The sequence below is a fragment of the Sphaerodactylus townsendi genome, linkage group LG17 (assembly GCF_021028975.2).
Source record: "Sphaerodactylus townsendi isolate TG3544 linkage group LG17, MPM_Stown_v2.3, whole genome shotgun sequence".
In the NCBI taxonomy this organism is placed as follows: Eukaryota; Metazoa; Chordata; class Lepidosauria; order Squamata; family Sphaerodactylidae; genus Sphaerodactylus; species Sphaerodactylus townsendi.
Genome location: NC_059441.1, coordinates 9,237,281 through 9,257,083, shown reverse-complemented (window position 1 = coordinate 9,257,083; position 19,803 = coordinate 9,237,281). Strand labels below are relative to the sequence as shown.

Here is a 19,803-nt window from a genome sequence, read left to right as displayed (position 1 = left end):
CCCCCCCCCACCCCCCCCCCCCCCCACCCCCCCCCCCCCCCACCCCCCCCCCCCCCCACCCCCCCCCCCCCCCACCCCCCCCCCCCCCCACCCCCCCCCCCCCCCACCCCCCCCCCCCCCCACCCCCCCCCCCCCCCACCCCCCCCCCCCCCCACCCCCCCCCCCCCCCACCCCCCCCCCCCCCCACCCCCCCCCCCCCCCACCCCCCCCCCCCCCCACCCCCCCCCCCCCCCACCCCCCCCCCCCCCCACCCCCCCCCCCCCCCACCCCCCCCCCCCCCCACCCCCCCCCCCCCCCACCCCCCCCCCCCCCCACCCCCCCCCCCCCCCACCCCCCCCCCCCCCCACCCCCCCCCCCCCCCACCCCCCCCCCCCCCCACCCCCCCCCCCCCCCACCCCCCCCCCCCCCCACCCCCCCCCCCCCCCACCCCCCCCCCCCCCCACCCCCCCCCCCCCCCACCCCCCCCCCCCCCCACCCCCCCCCCCCCCCACCCCCCCCCCCCCCCACCCCCCCCCCCCCCCACCCCCCCCCCCCCCCACCCCCCCCCCCCCCCACCCCCCCCCCCCCCCACCCCCCCCCCCCCCCACCCCCCCCCCCCCCCACCCCCCCCCCCCCCCACCCCCCCCCCCCCCCACCCCCCCCCCCCCCCACCCCCCCCCCCCCCCACCCCCCCCCCCCCCCACCCCCCCCCCCCCCCACCCCCCCCCCCCCCCACCCCCCCCCCCCCCCACCCCCCCCCCCCCCCACCCCCCCCCCCCCCCACCCCCCCCCCCCCCCACCCCCCCCCCCCCCCACCCCCCCCCCCCCCCACCCCCCCCCCCCCCCACCCCCCCCCCCCCCCACCCCCCCCCCCCCCCACCCCCCCCCCCCCCCACCCCCCCCCCCCCCCACCCCCCCCCCCCCCCACCCCCCCCCCCCCCCACCCCCCCCCCCCCCCACCCCCCCCCCCCCCCACCCCCCCCCCCCCCCACCCCCCCCCCCCCCCACCCCCCCCCCCCCCCACCCCCCCCCCCCCCCACCCCCCCCCCCCCCCACCCCCCCCCCCCCCCACCCCCCCCCCCCCCCACCCCCCCCCCCCCCCACCCCCCCCCCCCCCCACCCCCCCCCCCCCCCACCCCCCCCCCCCCCCACCCCCCCCCCCCCCCACCCCCCCCCCCCCCCACCCCCCCCCCCCCCCACCCCCCCCCCCCCCCACCCCCCCCCCCCCCCACCCCCCCCCCCCCCCACCCCCCCCCCCCCCCACCCCCCCCCCCCCCCACCCCCCCCCCCCCCCACCCCCCCCCCCCCCCACCCCCCCCCCCCCCCACCCCCCCCCCCCCCCACCCCCCCCCCCCCCCACCCCCCCCCCCCCCCACCCCCCCCCCCCCCCACCCCCCCCCCCCCCCACCCCCCCCCCCCCCCACCCCCCCCCCCCCCCACCCCCCCCCCCCCCCACCCCCCCCCCCCCCCACCCCCCCCCCCCCCCACCCCCCCCCCCCCCCACCCCCCCCCCCCCCCACCCCCCCCCCCCCCCACCCCCCCCCCCCCCCACCCCCCCCCCCCCCCACCCCCCCCCCCCCCCACCCCCCCCCCCCCCCACCCCCCCCCCCCCCCACCCCCCCCCCCCCCCACCCCCCCCCCCCCCCACCCCCCCCCCCCCCCACCCCCCCCCCCCCCCACCCCCCCCCCCCCCCACCCCCCCCCCCCCCCACCCCCCCCCCCCCCCACCCCCCCCCCCCCCCACCCCCCCCCCCCCCCACCCCCCCCCCCCCCCACCCCCCCCCCCCCCCACCCCCCCCCCCCCCCACCCCCCCCCCCCCCCACCCCCCCCCCCCCCCACCCCCCCCCCCCCCCACCCCCCCCCCCCCCCACCCCCCCCCCCCCCCACCCCCCCCCCCCCCCACCCCCCCCCCCCCCCACCCCCCCCCCCCCCCACCCCCCCCCCCCCCCACCCCCCCCCCCCCCCACCCCCCCCCCCCCCCACCCCCCCCCCCCCCCACCCCCCCCCCCCCCCACCCCCCCCCCCCCCCACCCCCCCCCCCCCCCACCCCCCCCCCCCCCCACCCCCCCCCCCCCCCACCCCCCCCCCCCCCCACCCCCCCCCCCCCCCACCCCCCCCCCCCCCCACCCCCCCCCCCCCCCACCCCCCCCCCCCCCCACCCCCCCCCCCCCCCACCCCCCCCCCCCCCCACCCCCCCCCCCCCCCACCCCCCCCCCCCCCCACCCCCCCCCCCCCCCACCCCCCCCCCCCCCCACCCCCCCCCCCCCCCACCCCCCCCCCCCCCCACCCCCCCCCCCCCCCACCCCCCCCCCCCCCCACCCCCCCCCCCCCCCACCCCCCCCCCCCCCCACCCCCCCCCCCCCCCACCCCCCCCCCCCCCCACCCCCCCCCCCCCCCACCCCCCCCCCCCCCCACCCCCCCCCCCCCCCACCCCCCCCCCCCCCCACCCCCCCCCCCCCCCACCCCCCCCCCCCCCCACCCCCCCCCCCCCCCACCCCCCCCCCCCCCCACCCCCCCCCCCCCCCACCCCCCCCCCCCCCCACCCCCCCCCCCCCCCACCCCCCCCCCCCCCCACCCCCCCCCCCCCCCACCCCCCCCCCCCCCCACCCCCCCCCCCCCCCACCCCCCCCCCCCCCCACCCCCCCCCCCCCCCACCCCCCCCCCCCCCCACCCCCCCCCCCCCCCACCCCCCCCCCCCCCCACCCCCCCCCCCCCCCACCCCCCCCCCCCCCCACCCCCCCCCCCCCCCACCCCCCCCCCCCCCCACCCCCCCCCCCCCCCACCCCCCCCCCCCCCCACCCCCCCCCCCCCCCACCCCCCCCCCCCCCCACCCCCCCCCCCCCCCACCCCCCCCCCCCCCCACCCCCCCCCCCCCCCACCCCCCCCCCCCCCCACCCCCCCCCCCCCCCACCCCCCCCCCCCCCCACCCCCCCCCCCCCCCACCCCCCCCCCCCCCCACCCCCCCCCCCCCCCACCCCCCCCCCCCCCCACCCCCCCCCCCCCCCACCCCCCCCCCCCCCCACCCCCCCCCCCCCCCACCCCCCCCCCCCCCCACCCCCCCCCCCCCCCACCCCCCCCCCCCCCCACCCCCCCCCCCCCCCACCCCCCCCCCCCCCCACCCCCCCCCCCCCCCACCCCCCCCCCCCCCCACCCCCCCCCCCCCCCACCCCCCCCCCCCCCCACCCCCCCCCCCCCCCACCCCCCCCCCCCCCCACCCCCCCCCCCCCCCACCCCCCCCCCCCCCCACCCCCCCCCCCCCCCACCCCCCCCCCCCCCCACCCCCCCCCCCCCCCACCCCCCCCCCCCCCCACCCCCCCCCCCCCCCACCCCCCCCCCCCCCCACCCCCCCCCCCCCCCACCCCCCCCCCCCCCCACCCCCCCCCCCCCCCACCCCCCCCCCCCCCCACCCCCCCCCCCCCCCACCCCCCCCCCCCCCCACCCCCCCCCCCCCCCACCCCCCCCCCCCCCCACCCCCCCCCCCCCCCACCCCCCCCCCCCCCCACCCCCCCCCCCCCCCACCCCCCCCCCCCCCCACCCCCCCCCCCCCCCACCCCCCCCCCCCCCCACCCCCCCCCCCCCCCACCCCCCCCCCCCCCCACCCCCCCCCCCCCCCACCCCCCCCCCCCCCCACCCCCCCCCCCCCCCACCCCCCCCCCCCCCCACCCCCCCCCCCCCCCACCCCCCCCCCCCCCCACCCCCCCCCCCCCCCACCCCCCCCCCCCCCCACCCCCCCCCCCCCCCACCCCCCCCCCCCCCCACCCCCCCCCCCCCCCACCCCCCCCCCCCCCCACCCCCCCCCCCCCCCACCCCCCCCCCCCCCCACCCCCCCCCCCCCCCACCCCCCCCCCCCCCCACCCCCCCCCCCCCCCACCCCCCCCCCCCCCCACCCCCCCCCCCCCCCACCCCCCCCCCCCCCCACCCCCCCCCCCCCCCACCCCCCCCCCCCCCCACCCCCCCCCCCCCCCACCCCCCCCCCCCCCCACCCCCCCCCCCCCCCACCCCCCCCCCCCCCCACCCCCCCCCCCCCCCACCCCCCCCCCCCCCCACCCCCCCCCCCCCCCACCCCCCCCCCCCCCCACCCCCCCCCCCCCCCACCCCCCCCCCCCCCCACCCCCCCCCCCCCCCACCCCCCCCCCCCCCCACCCCCCCCCCCCCCCACCCCCCCCCCCCCCCACCCCCCCCCCCCCCCACCCCCCCCCCCCCCCACCCCCCCCCCCCCCCACCCCCCCCCCCCCCCACCCCCCCCCCCCCCCACCCCCCCCCCCCCCCACCCCCCCCCCCCCCCACCCCCCCCCCCCCCCACCCCCCCCCCCCCCCACCCCCCCCCCCCCCCACCCCCCCCCCCCCCCACCCCCCCCCCCCCCCACCCCCCCCCCCCCCCACCCCCCCCCCCCCCCACCCCCCCCCCCCCCCACCCCCCCCCCCCCCCACCCCCCCCCCCCCCCACCCCCCCCCCCCCCCACCCCCCCCCCCCCCCACCCCCCCCCCCCCCCACCCCCCCCCCCCCCCACCCCCCCCCCCCCCCACCCCCCCCCCCCCCCACCCCCCCCCCCCCCCACCCCCCCCCCCCCCCACCCCCCCCCCCCCCCACCCCCCCCCCCCCCCACCCCCCCCCCCCCCCACCCCCCCCCCCCCCCACCCCCCCCCCCCCCCACCCCCCCCCCCCCCCACCCCCCCCCCCCCCCACCCCCCCCCCCCCCCACCCCCCCCCCCCCCCACCCCCCCCCCCCCCCACCCCCCCCCCCCCCCACCCCCCCCCCCCCCCACCCCCCCCCCCCCCCACCCCCCCCCCCCCCCACCCCCCCCCCCCCCCACCCCCCCCCCCCCCCACCCCCCCCCCCCCCCACCCCCCCCCCCCCCCACCCCCCCCCCCCCCCACCCCCCCCCCCCCCCACCCCCCCCCCCCCCCACCCCCCCCCCCCCCCACCCCCCCCCCCCCCCACCCCCCCCCCCCCCCACCCCCCCCCCCCCCCACCCCCCCCCCCCCCCACCCCCCCCCCCCCCCACCCCCCCCCCCCCCCACCCCCCCCCCCCCCCACCCCCCCCCCCCCCCACCCCCCCCCCCCCCCACCCCCCCCCCCCCCCACCCCCCCCCCCCCCCACCCCCCCCCCCCCCCACCCCCCCCCCCCCCCACCCCCCCCCCCCCCCACCCCCCCCCCCCCCCACCCCCCCCCCCCCCCACCCCCCCCCCCCCCCACCCCCCCCCCCCCCCACCCCCCCCCCCCCCCACCCCCCCCCCCCCCCACCCCCCCCCCCCCCCACCCCCCCCCCCCCCCACCCCCCCCCCCCCCCACCCCCCCCCCCCCCCACCCCCCCCCCCCCCCACCCCCCCCCCCCCCCACCCCCCCCCCCCCCCACCCCCCCCCCCCCCCACCCCCCCCCCCCCCCACCCCCCCCCCCCCCCACCCCCCCCCCCCCCCACCCCCCCCCCCCCCCACCCCCCCCCCCCCCCACCCCCCCCCCCCCCCACCCCCCCCCCCCCCCACCCCCCCCCCCCCCCACCCCCCCCCCCCCCCACCCCCCCCCCCCCCCACCCCCCCCCCCCCCCACCCCCCCCCCCCCCCACCCCCCCCCCCCCCCACCCCCCCCCCCCCCCACCCCCCCCCCCCCCCACCCCCCCCCCCCCCCACCCCCCCCCCCCCCCACCCCCCCCCCCCCCCACCCCCCCCCCCCCCCACCCCCCCCCCCCCCCACCCCCCCCCCCCCCCACCCCCCCCCCCCCCCACCCCCCCCCCCCCCCACCCCCCCCCCCCCCCACCCCCCCCCCCCCCCACCCCCCCCCCCCCCCACCCCCCCCCCCCCCCACCCCCCCCCCCCCCCACCCCCCCCCCCCCCCACCCCCCCCCCCCCCCACCCCCCCCCCCCCCCACCCCCCCCCCCCCCCACCCCCCCCCCCCCCCACCCCCCCCCCCCCCCACCCCCCCCCCCCCCCACCCCCCCCCCCCCCCACCCCCCCCCCCCCCCACCCCCCCCCCCCCCCACCCCCCCCCCCCCCCACCCCCCCCCCCCCCCACCCCCCCCCCCCCCCACCCCCCCCCCCCCCCACCCCCCCCCCCCCCCACCCCCCCCCCCCCCCACCCCCCCCCCCCCCCACCCCCCCCCCCCCCCACCCCCCCCCCCCCCCACCCCCCCCCCCCCCCACCCCCCCCCCCCCCCACCCCCCCCCCCCCCCACCCCCCCCCCCCCCCACCCCCCCCCCCCCCCACCCCCCCCCCCCCCCACCCCCCCCCCCCCCCACCCCCCCCCCCCCCCACCCCCCCCCCCCCCCACCCCCCCCCCCCCCCACCCCCCCCCCCCCCCACCCCCCCCCCCCCCCACCCCCCCCCCCCCCCACCCCCCCCCCCCCCCACCCCCCCCCCCCCCCACCCCCCCCCCCCCCCACCCCCCCCCCCCCCCACCCCCCCCCCCCCCCACCCCCCCCCCCCCCCACCCCCCCCCCCCCCCACCCCCCCCCCCCCCCACCCCCCCCCCCCCCCACCCCCCCCCCCCCCCACCCCCCCCCCCCCCCACCCCCCCCCCCCCCCACCCCCCCCCCCCCCCACCCCCCCCCCCCCCCACCCCCCCCCCCCCCCACCCCCCCCCCCCCCCACCCCCCCCCCCCCCCACCCCCCCCCCCCCCCACCCCCCCCCCCCCCCACCCCCCCCCCCCCCCACCCCCCCCCCCCCCCACCCCCCCCCCCCCCCACCCCCCCCCCCCCCCACCCCCCCCCCCCCCCACCCCCCCCCCCCCCCACCCCCCCCCCCCCCCACCCCCCCCCCCCCCCACCCCCCCCCCCCCCCACCCCCCCCCCCCCCCACCCCCCCCCCCCCCCACCCCCCCCCCCCCCCACCCCCCCCCCCCCCCACCCCCCCCCCCCCCCACCCCCCCCCCCCCCCACCCCCCCCCCCCCCCACCCCCCCCCCCCCCCACCCCCCCCCCCCCCCACCCCCCCCCCCCCCCACCCCCCCCCCCCCCCACCCCCCCCCCCCCCCACCCCCCCCCCCCCCCACCCCCCCCCCCCCCCACCCCCCCCCCCCCCCACCCCCCCCCCCCCCCACCCCCCCCCCCCCCCACCCCCCCCCCCCCCCACCCCCCCCCCCCCCCACCCCCCCCCCCCCCCACCCCCCCCCCCCCCCACCCCCCCCCCCCCCCACCCCCCCCCCCCCCCACCCCCCCCCCCCCCCACCCCCCCCCCCCCCCACCCCCCCCCCCCCCCACCCCCCCCCCCCCCCACCCCCCCCCCCCCCCACCCCCCCCCCCCCCCACCCCCCCCCCCCCCCACCCCCCCCCCCCCCCACCCCCCCCCCCCCCCACCCCCCCCCCCCCCCACCCCCCCCCCCCCCCACCCCCCCCCCCCCCCACCCCCCCCCCCCCCCACCCCCCCCCCCCCCCACCCCCCCCCCCCCCCACCCCCCCCCCCCCCCACCCCCCCCCCCCCCCACCCCCCCCCCCCCCCACCCCCCCCCCCCCCCACCCCCCCCCCCCCCCACCCCCCCCCCCCCCCACCCCCCCCCCCCCCCACCCCCCCCCCCCCCCACCCCCCCCCCCCCCCACCCCCCCCCCCCCCCACCCCCCCCCCCCCCCACCCCCCCCCCCCCCCACCCCCCCCCCCCCCCACCCCCCCCCCCCCCCACCCCCCCCCCCCCCCACCCCCCCCCCCCCCCACCCCCCCCCCCCCCCACCCCCCCCCCCCCCCACCCCCCCCCCCCCCCACCCCCCCCCCCCCCCACCCCCCCCCCCCCCCACCCCCCCCCCCCCCCACCCCCCCCCCCCCCCACCCCCCCCCCCCCCCACCCCCCCCCCCCCCCACCCCCCCCCCCCCCCACCCCCCCCCCCCCCCACCCCCCCCCCCCCCCACCCCCCCCCCCCCCCACCCCCCCCCCCCCCCACCCCCCCCCCCCCCCACCCCCCCCCCCCCCCACCCCCCCCCCCCCCCACCCCCCCCCCCCCCCACCCCCCCCCCCCCCCACCCCCCCCCCCCCCCACCCCCCCCCCCCCCCACCCCCCCCCCCCCCCACCCCCCCCCCCCCCCACCCCCCCCCCCCCCCACCCCCCCCCCCCCCCACCCCCCCCCCCCCCCACCCCCCCCCCCCCCCACCCCCCCCCCCCCCCACCCCCCCCCCCCCCCACCCCCCCCCCCCCCCACCCCCCCCCCCCCCCACCCCCCCCCCCCCCCACCCCCCCCCCCCCCCACCCCCCCCCCCCCCCACCCCCCCCCCCCCCCACCCCCCCCCCCCCCCACCCCCCCCCCCCCCCACCCCCCCCCCCCCCCACCCCCCCCCCCCCCCACCCCCCCCCCCCCCCACCCCCCCCCCCCCCCACCCCCCCCCCCCCCCACCCCCCCCCCCCCCCACCCCCCCCCCCCCCCACCCCCCCCCCCCCCCACCCCCCCCCCCCCCCACCCCCCCCCCCCCCCACCCCCCCCCCCCCCCACCCCCCCCCCCCCCCACCCCCCCCCCCCCCCACCCCCCCCCCCCCCCACCCCCCCCCCCCCCCACCCCCCCCCCCCCCCACCCCCCCCCCCCCCCACCCCCCCCCCCCCCCACCCCCCCCCCCCCCCACCCCCCCCCCCCCCCACCCCCCCCCCCCCCCACCCCCCCCCCCCCCCACCCCCCCCCCCCCCCACCCCCCCCCCCCCCCACCCCCCCCCCCCCCCACCCCCCCCCCCCCCCACCCCCCCCCCCCCCCACCCCCCCCCCCCCCCACCCCCCCCCCCCCCCACCCCCCCCCCCCCCCACCCCCCCCCCCCCCCACCCCCCCCCCCCCCCACCCCCCCCCCCCCCCACCCCCCCCCCCCCCCACCCCCCCCCCCCCCCACCCCCCCCCCCCCCCACCCCCCCCCCCCCCCACCCCCCCCCCCCCCCACCCCCCCCCCCCCCCACCCCCCCCCCCCCCCACCCCCCCCCCCCCCCACCCCCCCCCCCCCCCACCCCCCCCCCCCCCCACCCCCCCCCCCCCCCACCCCCCCCCCCCCCCACCCCCCCCCCCCCCCACCCCCCCCCCCCCCCACCCCCCCCCCCCCCCACCCCCCCCCCCCCCCACCCCCCCCCCCCCCCACCCCCCCCCCCCCCCACCCCCCCCCCCCCCCACCCCCCCCCCCCCCCACCCCCCCCCCCCCCCACCCCCCCCCCCCCCCACCCCCCCCCCCCCCCACCCCCCCCCCCCCCCACCCCCCCCCCCCCCCACCCCCCCCCCCCCCCACCCCCCCCCCCCCCCACCCCCCCCCCCCCCCACCCCCCCCCCCCCCCACCCCCCCCCCCCCCCACCCCCCCCCCCCCCCACCCCCCCCCCCCCCCACCCCCCCCCCCCCCCACCCCCCCCCCCCCCCACCCCCCCCCCCCCCCACCCCCCCCCCCCCCCACCCCCCCCCCCCCCCACCCCCCCCCCCCCCCACCCCCCCCCCCCCCCACCCCCCCCCCCCCCCACCCCCCCCCCCCCCCACCCCCCCCCCCCCCCACCCCCCCCCCCCCCCACCCCCCCCCCCCCCCACCCCCCCCCCCCCCCACCCCCCCCCCCCCCCACCCCCCCCCCCCCCCACCCCCCCCCCCCCCCACCCCCCCCCCCCCCCACCCCCCCCCCCCCCCACCCCCCCCCCCCCCCACCCCCCCCCCCCCCCACCCCCCCCCCCCCCCACCCCCCCCCCCCCCCACCCCCCCCCCCCCCCACCCCCCCCCCCCCCCACCCCCCCCCCCCCCCACCCCCCCCCCCCCCCACCCCCCCCCCCCCCCACCCCCCCCCCCCCCCACCCCCCCCCCCCCCCACCCCCCCCCCCCCCCACCCCCCCCCCCCCCCACCCCCCCCCCCCCCCACCCCCCCCCCCCCCCACCCCCCCCCCCCCCCACCCCCCCCCCCCCCCACCCCCCCCCCCCCCCACCCCCCCCCCCCCCCACCCCCCCCCCCCCCCACCCCCCCCCCCCCCCACCCCCCCCCCCCCCCACCCCCCCCCCCCCCCACCCCCCCCCCCCCCCACCCCCCCCCCCCCCCACCCCCCCCCCCCCCCACCCCCCCCCCCCCCCACCCCCCCCCCCCCCCACCCCCCCCCCCCCCCACCCCCCCCCCCCCCCACCCCCCCCCCCCCCCACCCCCCCCCCCCCCCACCCCCCCCCCCCCCCACCCCCCCCCCCCCCCACCCCCCCCCCCCCCCACCCCCCCCCCCCCCCACCCCCCCCCCCCCCCACCCCCCCCCCCCCCCACCCCCCCCCCCCCCCACCCCCCCCCCCCCCCACCCCCCCCCCCCCCCACCCCCCCCCCCCCCCACCCCCCCCCCCCCCCACCCCCCCCCCCCCCCACCCCCCCCCCCCCCCACCCCCCCCCCCCCCCACCCCCCCCCCCCCCCACCCCCCCCCCCCCCCACCCCCCCCCCCCCCCACCCCCCCCCCCCCCCACCCCCCCCCCCCCCCACCCCCCCCCCCCCCCACCCCCCCCCCCCCCCACCCCCCCCCCCCCCCACCCCCCCCCCCCCCCACCCCCCCCCCCCCCCACCCCCCCCCCCCCCCACCCCCCCCCCCCCCCACCCCCCCCCCCCCCCACCCCCCCCCCCCCCCACCCCCCCCCCCCCCCACCCCCCCCCCCCCCCACCCCCCCCCCCCCCCACCCCCCCCCCCCCCCACCCCCCCCCCCCCCCACCCCCCCCCCCCCCCACCCCCCCCCCCCCCCACCCCCCCCCCCCCCCACCCCCCCCCCCCCCCACCCCCCCCCCCCCCCACCCCCCCCCCCCCCCACCCCCCCCCCCCCCCACCCCCCCCCCCCCCCACCCCCCCCCCCCCCCACCCCCCCCCCCCCCCACCCCCCCCCCCCCCCACCCCCCCCCCCCCCCACCCCCCCCCCCCCCCACCCCCCCCCCCCCCCACCCCCCCCCCCCCCCACCCCCCCCCCCCCCCACCCCCCCCCCCCCCCACCCCCCCCCCCCCCCACCCCCCCCCCCCCCCACCCCCCCCCCCCCCCACCCCCCCCCCCCCCCACCCCCCCCCCCCCCCACCCCCCCCCCCCCCCACCCCCCCCCCCCCCCACCCCCCCCCCCCCCCACCCCCCCCCCCCCCCACCCCCCCCCCCCCCCACCCCCCCCCCCCCCCACCCCCCCCCCCCCCCACCCCCCCCCCCCCCCACCCCCCCCCCCCCCCACCCCCCCCCCCCCCCACCCCCCCCCCCCCCCACCCCCCCCCCCCCCCACCCCCCCCCCCCCCCACCCCCCCCCCCCCCCACCCCCCCCCCCCCCCACCCCCCCCCCCCCCCACCCCCCCCCCCCCCCACCCCCCCCCCCCCCCACCCCCCCCCCCCCCCACCCCCCCCCCCCCCCACCCCCCCCCCCCCCCACCCCCCCCCCCCCCCACCCCCCCCCCCCCCCACCCCCCCCCCCCCCCACCCCCCCCCCCCCCCACCCCCCCCCCCCCCCACCCCCCCCCCCCCCCACCCCCCCCCCCCCCCACCCCCCCCCCCCCCCACCCCCCCCCCCCCCCACCCCCCCCCCCCCCCACCCCCCCCCCCCCCCACCCCCCCCCCCCCCCACCCCCCCCCCCCCCCACCCCCCCCCCCCCCCACCCCCCCCCCCCCCCACCCCCCCCCCCCCCCACCCCCCCCCCCCCCCACCCCCCCCCCCCCCCACCCCCCCCCCCCCCCACCCCCCCCCCCCCCCACCCCCCCCCCCCCCCACCCCCCCCCCCCCCCACCCCCCCCCCCCCCCACCCCCCCCCCCCCCCACCCCCCCCCCCCCCCACCCCCCCCCCCCCCCACCCCCCCCCCCCCCCACCCCCCCCCCCCCCCACCCCCCCCCCCCCCCACCCCCCCCCCCCCCCACCCCCCCCCCCCCCCACCCCCCCCCCCCCCCACCCCCCCCCCCCCCCACCCCCCCCCCCCCCCACCCCCCCCCCCCCCCACCCCCCCCCCCCCCCACCCCCCCCCCCCCCCACCCCCCCCCCCCCCCACCCCCCCCCCCCCCCACCCCCCCCCCCCCCCACCCCCCCCCCCCCCCACCCCCCCCCCCCCCCACCCCCCCCCCCCCCCACCCCCCCCCCCCCCCACCCCCCCCCCCCCCCACCCCCCCCCCCCCCCACCCCCCCCCCCCCCCACCCCCCCCCCCCCCCACCCCCCCCCCCCCCCACCCCCCCCCCCCCCCACCCCCCCCCCCCCCCACCCCCCCCCCCCCCCACCCCCCCCCCCCCCCACCCCCCCCCCCCCCCACCCCCCCCCCCCCCCACCCCCCCCCCCCCCCACCCCCCCCCCCCCCCACCCCCCCCCCCCCCCACCCCCCCCCCCCCCCACCCCCCCCCCCCCCCACCCCCCCCCCCCCCCACCCCCCCCCCCCCCCACCCCCCCCCCCCCCCACCCCCCCCCCCCCCCACCCCCCCCCCCCCCCACCCCCCCCCCCCCCCACCCCCCCCCCCCCCCACCCCCCCCCCCCCCCACCCCCCCCCCCCCCCACCCCCCCCCCCCCCCACCCCCCCCCCCCCCCACCCCCCCCCCCCCCCACCCCCCCCCCCCCCCACCCCCCCCCCCCCCCACCCCCCCCCCCCCCCACCCCCCCCCCCCCCCACCCCCCCCCCCCCCCACCCCCCCCCCCCCCCACCCCCCCCCCCCCCCACCCCCCCCCCCCCCCACCCCCCCCCCCCCCCACCCCCCCCCCCCCCCACCCCCCCCCCCCCCCACCCCCCCCCCCCCCCACCCCCCCCCCCCCCCACCCCCCCCCCCCCCCACCCCCCCCCCCCCCCACCCCCCCCCCCCCCCACCCCCCCCCCCCCCCACCCCCCCCCCCCCCCACCCCCCCCCCCCCCCACCCCCCCCCCCCCCCACCCCCCCCCCCCCCCACCCCCCCCCCCCCCCACCCCCCCCCCCCCCCACCCCCCCCCCCCCCCACCCCCCCCCCCCCCCACCCCCCCCCCCCCCCACCCCCCCCCCCCCCCACCCCCCCCCCCCCCCACCCCCCCCCCCCCCCACCCCCCCCCCCCCCCACCCCCCCCCCCCCCCACCCCCCCCCCCCCCCACCCCCCCCCCCCCCCACCCCCCCCCCCCCCCACCCCCCCCCCCCCCCACCCCCCCCCCCCCCCACCCCCCCCCCCCCCCACCCCCCCCCCCCCCCACCCCCCCCCCCCCCCACCCCCCCCCCCCCCCACCCCCCCCCCCCCCCACCCCCCCCCCCCCCCACCCCCCCCCCCCCCCACCCCCCCCCCCCCCCACCCCCCCCCCCCCCCACCCCCCCCCCCCCCCACCCCCCCCCCCCCCCACCCCCCCCCCCCCCCACCCCCCCCCCCCCCCACCCCCCCCCCCCCCCACCCCCCCCCCCCCCCACCCCCCCCCCCCCCCACCCCCCCCCCCCCCCACCCCCCCCCCCCCCCACCCCCCCCCCCCCCCACCCCCCCCCCCCCCCACCCCCCCCCCCCCCCACCCCCCCCCCCCCCCACCCCCCCCCCCCCCCACCCCCCCCCCCCCCCACCCCCCCCCCCCCCCACCCCCCCCCCCCCCCACCCCCCCCCCCCCCCACCCCCCCCCCCCCCCACCCCCCCCCCCCCCCACCCCCCCCCCCCCCCACCCCCCCCCCCCCCCACCCCCCCCCCCCCCCACCCCCCCCCCCCCCCACCCCCCCCCCCCCCCACCCCCCCCCCCCCCCACCCCCCCCCCCCCCCACCCCCCCCCCCCCCCACCCCCCCCCCCCCCCACCCCCCCCCCCCCCCACCCCCCCCCCCCCCCACCCCCCCCCCCCCCCACCCCCCCCCCCCCCCACCCCCCCCCCCCCCCACCCCCCCCCCCCCCCACCCCCGGTATGTATGTATGTATGTATGTATGTATGTATGTATGTATGTAGGTAGGTAGGTAGGTAGGTAGGTAGGTAGGTAGGTAGGTAGGTAGGTAGGTAGGTAGGTAGGTAGGTAGGTAGGTAGGTAGGTAGGTAGGTAGGTAGGTAGACAGACCGACAGACAGACAGAGCGACCAACCGACCGACCGACCGACAGACAGACAGACGATAGATAGACGATAGACAGACAGACAGAGCGACGATAGATAGACGATAGACAGACAGACAGACAGAGACAGACAGACAGACAGACAGAGACAGACAGACGACAGACAGACAAACAGACTGACGATAGATAAGAACATAAGAACTGGCCTGCTGGATCAGACCACAGTCCATCCAGTCCAGCTCTCTGCTACTCGCAGTGGCCCACCAGGTGCCTTTGGGAGCTCACATGCAGGAGGTGAAAGCAATGGCCGCCTGCTGCTGCTGCTCTTGAGCACCTGGTCTGCTCAGGCATTTGCAATCTGAGATCAAGGCAGATCAAGACTGGTAGCCATAGATCGACTTCTCTTCCATAAATCTATCCAAGCCCCTTTTAAAGCCATCCAGGTGAGTGGCCATCACCACCTCCTGTGGCAGCATATTCCAAACACCAATCACACGTTGTGTGAAGAAGTGTTTCCTTTTATTAGTCCTAATTCTTCCCCCCAGCATTTTCAATGAATGCCCCCTGGTTCTAGTATTGTGAGAAAGAGAGAAAAATTTCTCTCTGTCGACACTTTCTACCCCGTGCATAATTTTATAGACTTCAATCATATCCCCCCTCAGACGTCTCCTCTCCAAACTAAAGAGTCCCAAACGCTGCAGCCTCTCCTCATAAGGAAGGCGCTCCAGTCCCTCCATCATCCTCGTTGATAGACGGAGACAGACAGAGACAGACGATAGATAGACAATAGACAGAGACAGACAGACAGACGAACGGACGGACGGACAGACGATAGACGACAGACAGACAGACAGACAGACAGACAGACAGACAGACAGACAGACAGACAGACAGACAGACAGACAGACAGACAGATCTCAGCATCTGTTGCGTCCTAAGCATGCCCAGGGCAGGTAGCACCTACAAAGGTGTTACCTGCCCTGGGCACATTTGAGATGCAGACGATTCTAATGCAAAAAGAAAAGGTAGATAAGTATATAAGTAGAAACAGCTGGGCAGTTTGCAGTTGATGAATCCCTTCCAAAAATAAGCTGAGTCAGAACGATGCAATGGAAAAGTACCTATTGAAGCACATTAAGGGATCGGGAAGGCTGTTCGCGTGGATGTCTTTACAGCCCTGGAGGCAAACTGCCCATACGGAGTTGCAACCTGAAGTAGAGGCAAACCAGGCATCATCTGCATGGCTTATTCAAGCTTACCCCCCTCCGGTGCCTCCGTTTTTGCTGAAGTGAGTGCGGGGTTCACTCGAAGCCAGCTTCAGGAGTTCGTGCCACTCCCGTTCCCATTCTTCTTCTGTGTAAACGAGGCCCGACTGGGGGAGACAAGAGAATGCATTTTTAAAAGTTTCTTTACGTAGCCTATTCAGTTTCTCCTGCGTACCCCATGTCGGCCCTTGAAAAGTGTCACAAGCTGGTCTGCAAAGTCACATTTTTTTAACTCCTGGATTCTTGGAGCAGGGAGGGGGGAATGTACCAATATGAGAAACGGGTACTGAAGAAGAAGTATTCTTCACTAGAAGAAGAAGAAGAAGAAGAAGAAGAAGAAGAAGAAGAAGAAGAAGAAGAAGAAGAAGAAGAAGAAGAAGAAGAAGAAGAAGAAGAGGAGGAGAAGGAAGAGGAAGAGGAAGAGGAAGAGGAAGAAGAAGAAGAAGAGGAGGAGGAAGACGAGGAAGAGGAGGAGGAAGACGAGGAAGAGGAAGAGGAAGAGGAAGAAGAGGAGGAGGAGGAGGAAGAAGAGGAAGAAGAGGAGGAGGAAGAGGAAGAAGAGGAAGAAGAGGAAGAAGAAGGAGAAGAAGAAGAAGAAGGAGAAGGAGAAGGAGAAGGAGAAGAAGAAGAAGAAGAAGAAGAAGAAGAAGAAGAAGAAGAAGAAGAAGAAGAAGAAGAAGAAGAAGAAGAAGAAGAAGAAGAAGAAGAAGAAGAAGAAGAAGAAGAAGAAGAAGAAGAAGAAGAAGAAAGAGCTGGATTTATACCCCACCTTTCTCTCCTGGAAGGAGACTCTTTGCCCTTCCCCCCTCACAACAAACACCCTGTGAGGTAGGTGGGACTGAGAGAGCTCCGGAAAGCTGTGACTAGCCCAAGATCACCCAGCTGGCATGTGTGGGAGTGTACAGGCTAATCTGAATTCCCCAGATAAGCCTCCACAACTTAAGCGGCAGAGCTGGGAATCAAACCTGGTTCCTCCAGATCAGAGTGCACCTGCTCTTAGCCACTACGCCACTAACATAAAATCAGGGACACCAGGCACCAGTTATGAAATTCAGGCGGGTCCAGCAGTACCATAGGGACCAAAAATATTTTCAGGATGTAGGTTTTCAGGAGTCAAAGCGCTGGTATTATTTATTTAGATGTGTACCTTGCCCATTTCTGGCCAAGACTGGGTTCAGGATGGCTTACGGTAAATTAAAACACAATATCGGTAATATAAAACAATTTAACACTAAAACTTCACATGTATGATGGCACGCTCTTTAATAAAAATCCAACCTAAAAAATTTTCCGCCCCCTATCCTGACATCAGCCATTTTCTATTTGAACCCTGCTCAAAGGAGAGCCATGATGCTCGCCAGGTTTAATGTTATGCCTTCTGCCTTGTTACATGGCAGATTTAATAAGCAAGAAAAGGCTAAAAGATTGTGCCCATGTAACGATGGCTCAGTTGAATCTCTGGCCCACCAATTACTACACTGTCTCAGATTCAAGGAAATCAGATCCAAGTATGTGAATCTCACTCCTTTACATTTACCCAATCTCCCCGATTTAATTAGATTGCACTACTTGTTGGACAATCCTGACCCTTCTCTCAGTATGATAGTGGCAGACTTTCTCCTGGAAATTACTAAACGCCAGTAGATTTTCTTCGACCTAATATTTATTTCCTGTATTGTATATGCTTTTTAATCTGTTTTTATTATTGTTGTACTGTTGTCTATGCCAATAAAGGCTTGCTTACCCATTTTCTATTTGGATGGGAAACGGGGAGGGGGAAAGCAAGTTAGAAATGCACAAGGTAAGGGAGACCAACTTAGCAGTTGGATTAAACGGACTTGTGGGTAGCCTCAGTCCAAAGCCCGATGAAGCCAGCCTAGTTTAGTAGTTAAGAGCAGGTGGATTCTAATCCGGAGTACTGGGCTCGATTCCCCACTCCTCCACCCAAGTGGCAGAGGCTTATCTGGTGAACCAGATGTGTTTCCGCACTCCCACGTTCCTGCTGGGTGACCTTGGGCTAGTCACAGTTCTCTCAGGACTCTTTCAGCCCCACCGATCTCACGAGGTGTCTGTTGTGGGGAGAGGGAAGGGAAAGGAGCTTGTAAGCCATCTCGAGTCTCCTTACAGGAGAGAATGTGGGGTATAAATCCAAATTCTTCTTCTTCTCTGTCTTGCAGACCCTGTTGAACTGATTGAGGACCCCCAAAGGGCCCCGGTGTCAGCTGATGGAGAGTTCCACAGGCTGGAGCCACAGCTGAAAAGGCCCTGGCTCTGGTCAAGGCCGACCAAATGCCCTTGGGGCCAGGGACCACGTGGAGGTTGCTGTTGGAGAATCAAAATGTCTGCCACGGGCAATACAGGAAGATGTGGCTTCGAAGATACGAGGGGTTTTGTCGTGTGGACAAATACTTAATTAGCCGAGTTAATGCAATAATGAGGCAGAGACCAGTTGCTTTACTGAAATAAAGTTTACTTACTACAGGGAAGGGAAACTTGGAAGAAAAACAATAAACATCTTTCTTACTAGCTAGCACCAACAGCCAGCTTGCTGCTTAGACTATTACATGGCTACTAAGCTATGGATAGAGTGAACTGAACTGAACTGAACACGTGCAGAGTGCAACACAAAGAAGATATATCTAAAGCCTATGTGCAGACCTCCATGTAGCCCACCCAACCAATAGGTATCAATTACCTGGTCACTGACTTCTGACCTCACTAACTAATTAGCATGCAACAATTAACTCCTTCGTTACTGGACTGTGTTACTGGCACTTGGCAAATCCCATCAGGTTTCTAATCAGACGAAGGGTGCTTTTGACTTTTGAAAGCAATCTTGTTGGCCTATAACAGAGGTCTGCAACCTGCAGCTCTCCAGATGTTCATGGACTACAAATCCCATCAGCCTCTGCCAGCATGGCCAATGGGAATTGTAGTTCATAAACTAGTTCAGGGGCTGATGGGAATTGTAGTTCATAAACTGATGGGAATTGTAGTTCAGTTCAGGGGCTGATGGGAATTGTAGTTCATAAACATCTGGAGAGCCGCAGGTTGCAGACCCCTGGCCTATAAGGTGCTGCTGGATTCAAATCTAACTGTTCTGCTGCGGACCAACACGACTACCCTCGGAAAGTGTCGGGGACCACAGGTCTGAAGGCAAGTATCCGCCTCGTCACCCCAAACCGACCTCCTTATTCTGCTGGGTCTGCTGCCACCTCCACCTCCTCTTGAGGGCCTCCCTTTCAGCGCCGCTCCTCATCATGGTATAAAGGGCTTTCCGCAGCACGAGGTCCCTGTCGTGAAACCCCCACATTCCTAAACACAGGAGAAAACACACACAAACACGTGAGCAAAGCAGCAGCAACACTGCAATGGTACAAAACATGCCGAGGGAGACGACTTAGAACTGGGTGGGAATCCATCATTGTTCTCCTAACCATCGCTTAACGCCCTTTCATTATTTTAAAGCTTTTCTCAAATAATTGCTGTCGACTGTTAAATAGGTTAATAGGAGCAATAATGGATTCAAAACAGACATTGAAGAGGCCTCTTTAGAAGGGGGAAAAAGCTTTTAGTTGTCTTAGCCCAGTGGTGGCGAACCTATGGCACAGGTGCCAGAGGTGGCACTCAGAACCCTCTCTGTGGGCATGCGCAGAGTGCCCCTCCCCACACATCTAGGCTGGCCTGGGCCGCTGGGCTCGATTATTAGCATTAAACCTAAAACCTAGTTTTGGGGAAGCAGTGTAGGTAACCCTATTAAGTGCTGATTTTCATGCACTGAACTAAAGCATGATCCTTTATCTGGGAGTAAGCTCCGTTGCTGACAATGGGGCTTGCTTCTGATTAAACCCTCCTAGAGTTGTGATTCACCTGTTGGAAGAGTTGCATGGTTGCTTCAAAGTAAAGCCACTGACTACCACCAAGCTTACTCCTTAGTAACGCATGCCTCGGAGCCAACCGTTTTTTCTAAACTAAAACCTCAGTATTCAGGTTAAATTGCTGTGTTGGCACTTTGCGATAAATAAGTGGGTTTTGGGTTGCAATTTGGGCACTCGGTCTCGAAAAGGTTCGCCATCGCTGTCTTAGCCTGTACTTTCTCTTGGACCCTGGCTGTGCAAGAAGGAACTACTCCTGATTTTAGCCTTGGAAATGCCTACTTTTAACGGTCAGGCTCATCTGTAATCACTAGGGGCTCTCCTGAGTCTCTGAAGGTTCCAAGGGCTAAAAACTCCCACAACAGATAATCTTTGTAAAAAATAATAATAATTAAAACCCACAAGTGTAGATCCACCTGACTCAAATCCTAACAAAATATAAAACAGCTGCACTTGTAAGGTAAGAGAATAATTCTGATCCTGTTAAAAAAACTATCTAAGGCTGTAACCCTAAGAAGGCTTGTAAGGAAGTAAACAATGGGGTTTGTGGCAGAATGAACATGATCAGGTATAATGGCAAGATAAACAGAGTGAAATTTTGAAGATATGGACAATATATGCGGACTGGATGAAAGAAGCTGGAGTCAATGAGGAGATATGGGAGAAGGGATTACAAAGAATGAACTTACTGCTGTTTGTTTGATAAAACTATGAAAAAATACAGGGGGAAGGGGAAAAAGGGGAAAATGTATTGTTTGAAAACGAATGAAGAAAAGTATTAATATAAAATGGAATATTCAAATGATA

General features: G+C 79.0%; 1 protein-coding gene across 1 annotated transcript in view; it reads right to left on the bottom strand.

The window, feature by feature from the left end:
- The window catches only part of OTUD7A (OTU deubiquitinase 7A), a 111,228-nt gene that overhangs the window by 11,572 nt on the left and 79,853 nt on the right, over nucleotides 1–19,803 (bottom strand). The window contains 2 exon segments of the mRNA XM_048519711.1: nucleotides 15,116–15,228; nucleotides 18,309–18,436. Of these exon segments, the coding sequence (XP_048375668.1) occupies nucleotides 15,116–15,228; nucleotides 18,309–18,436 (241 nt within the window).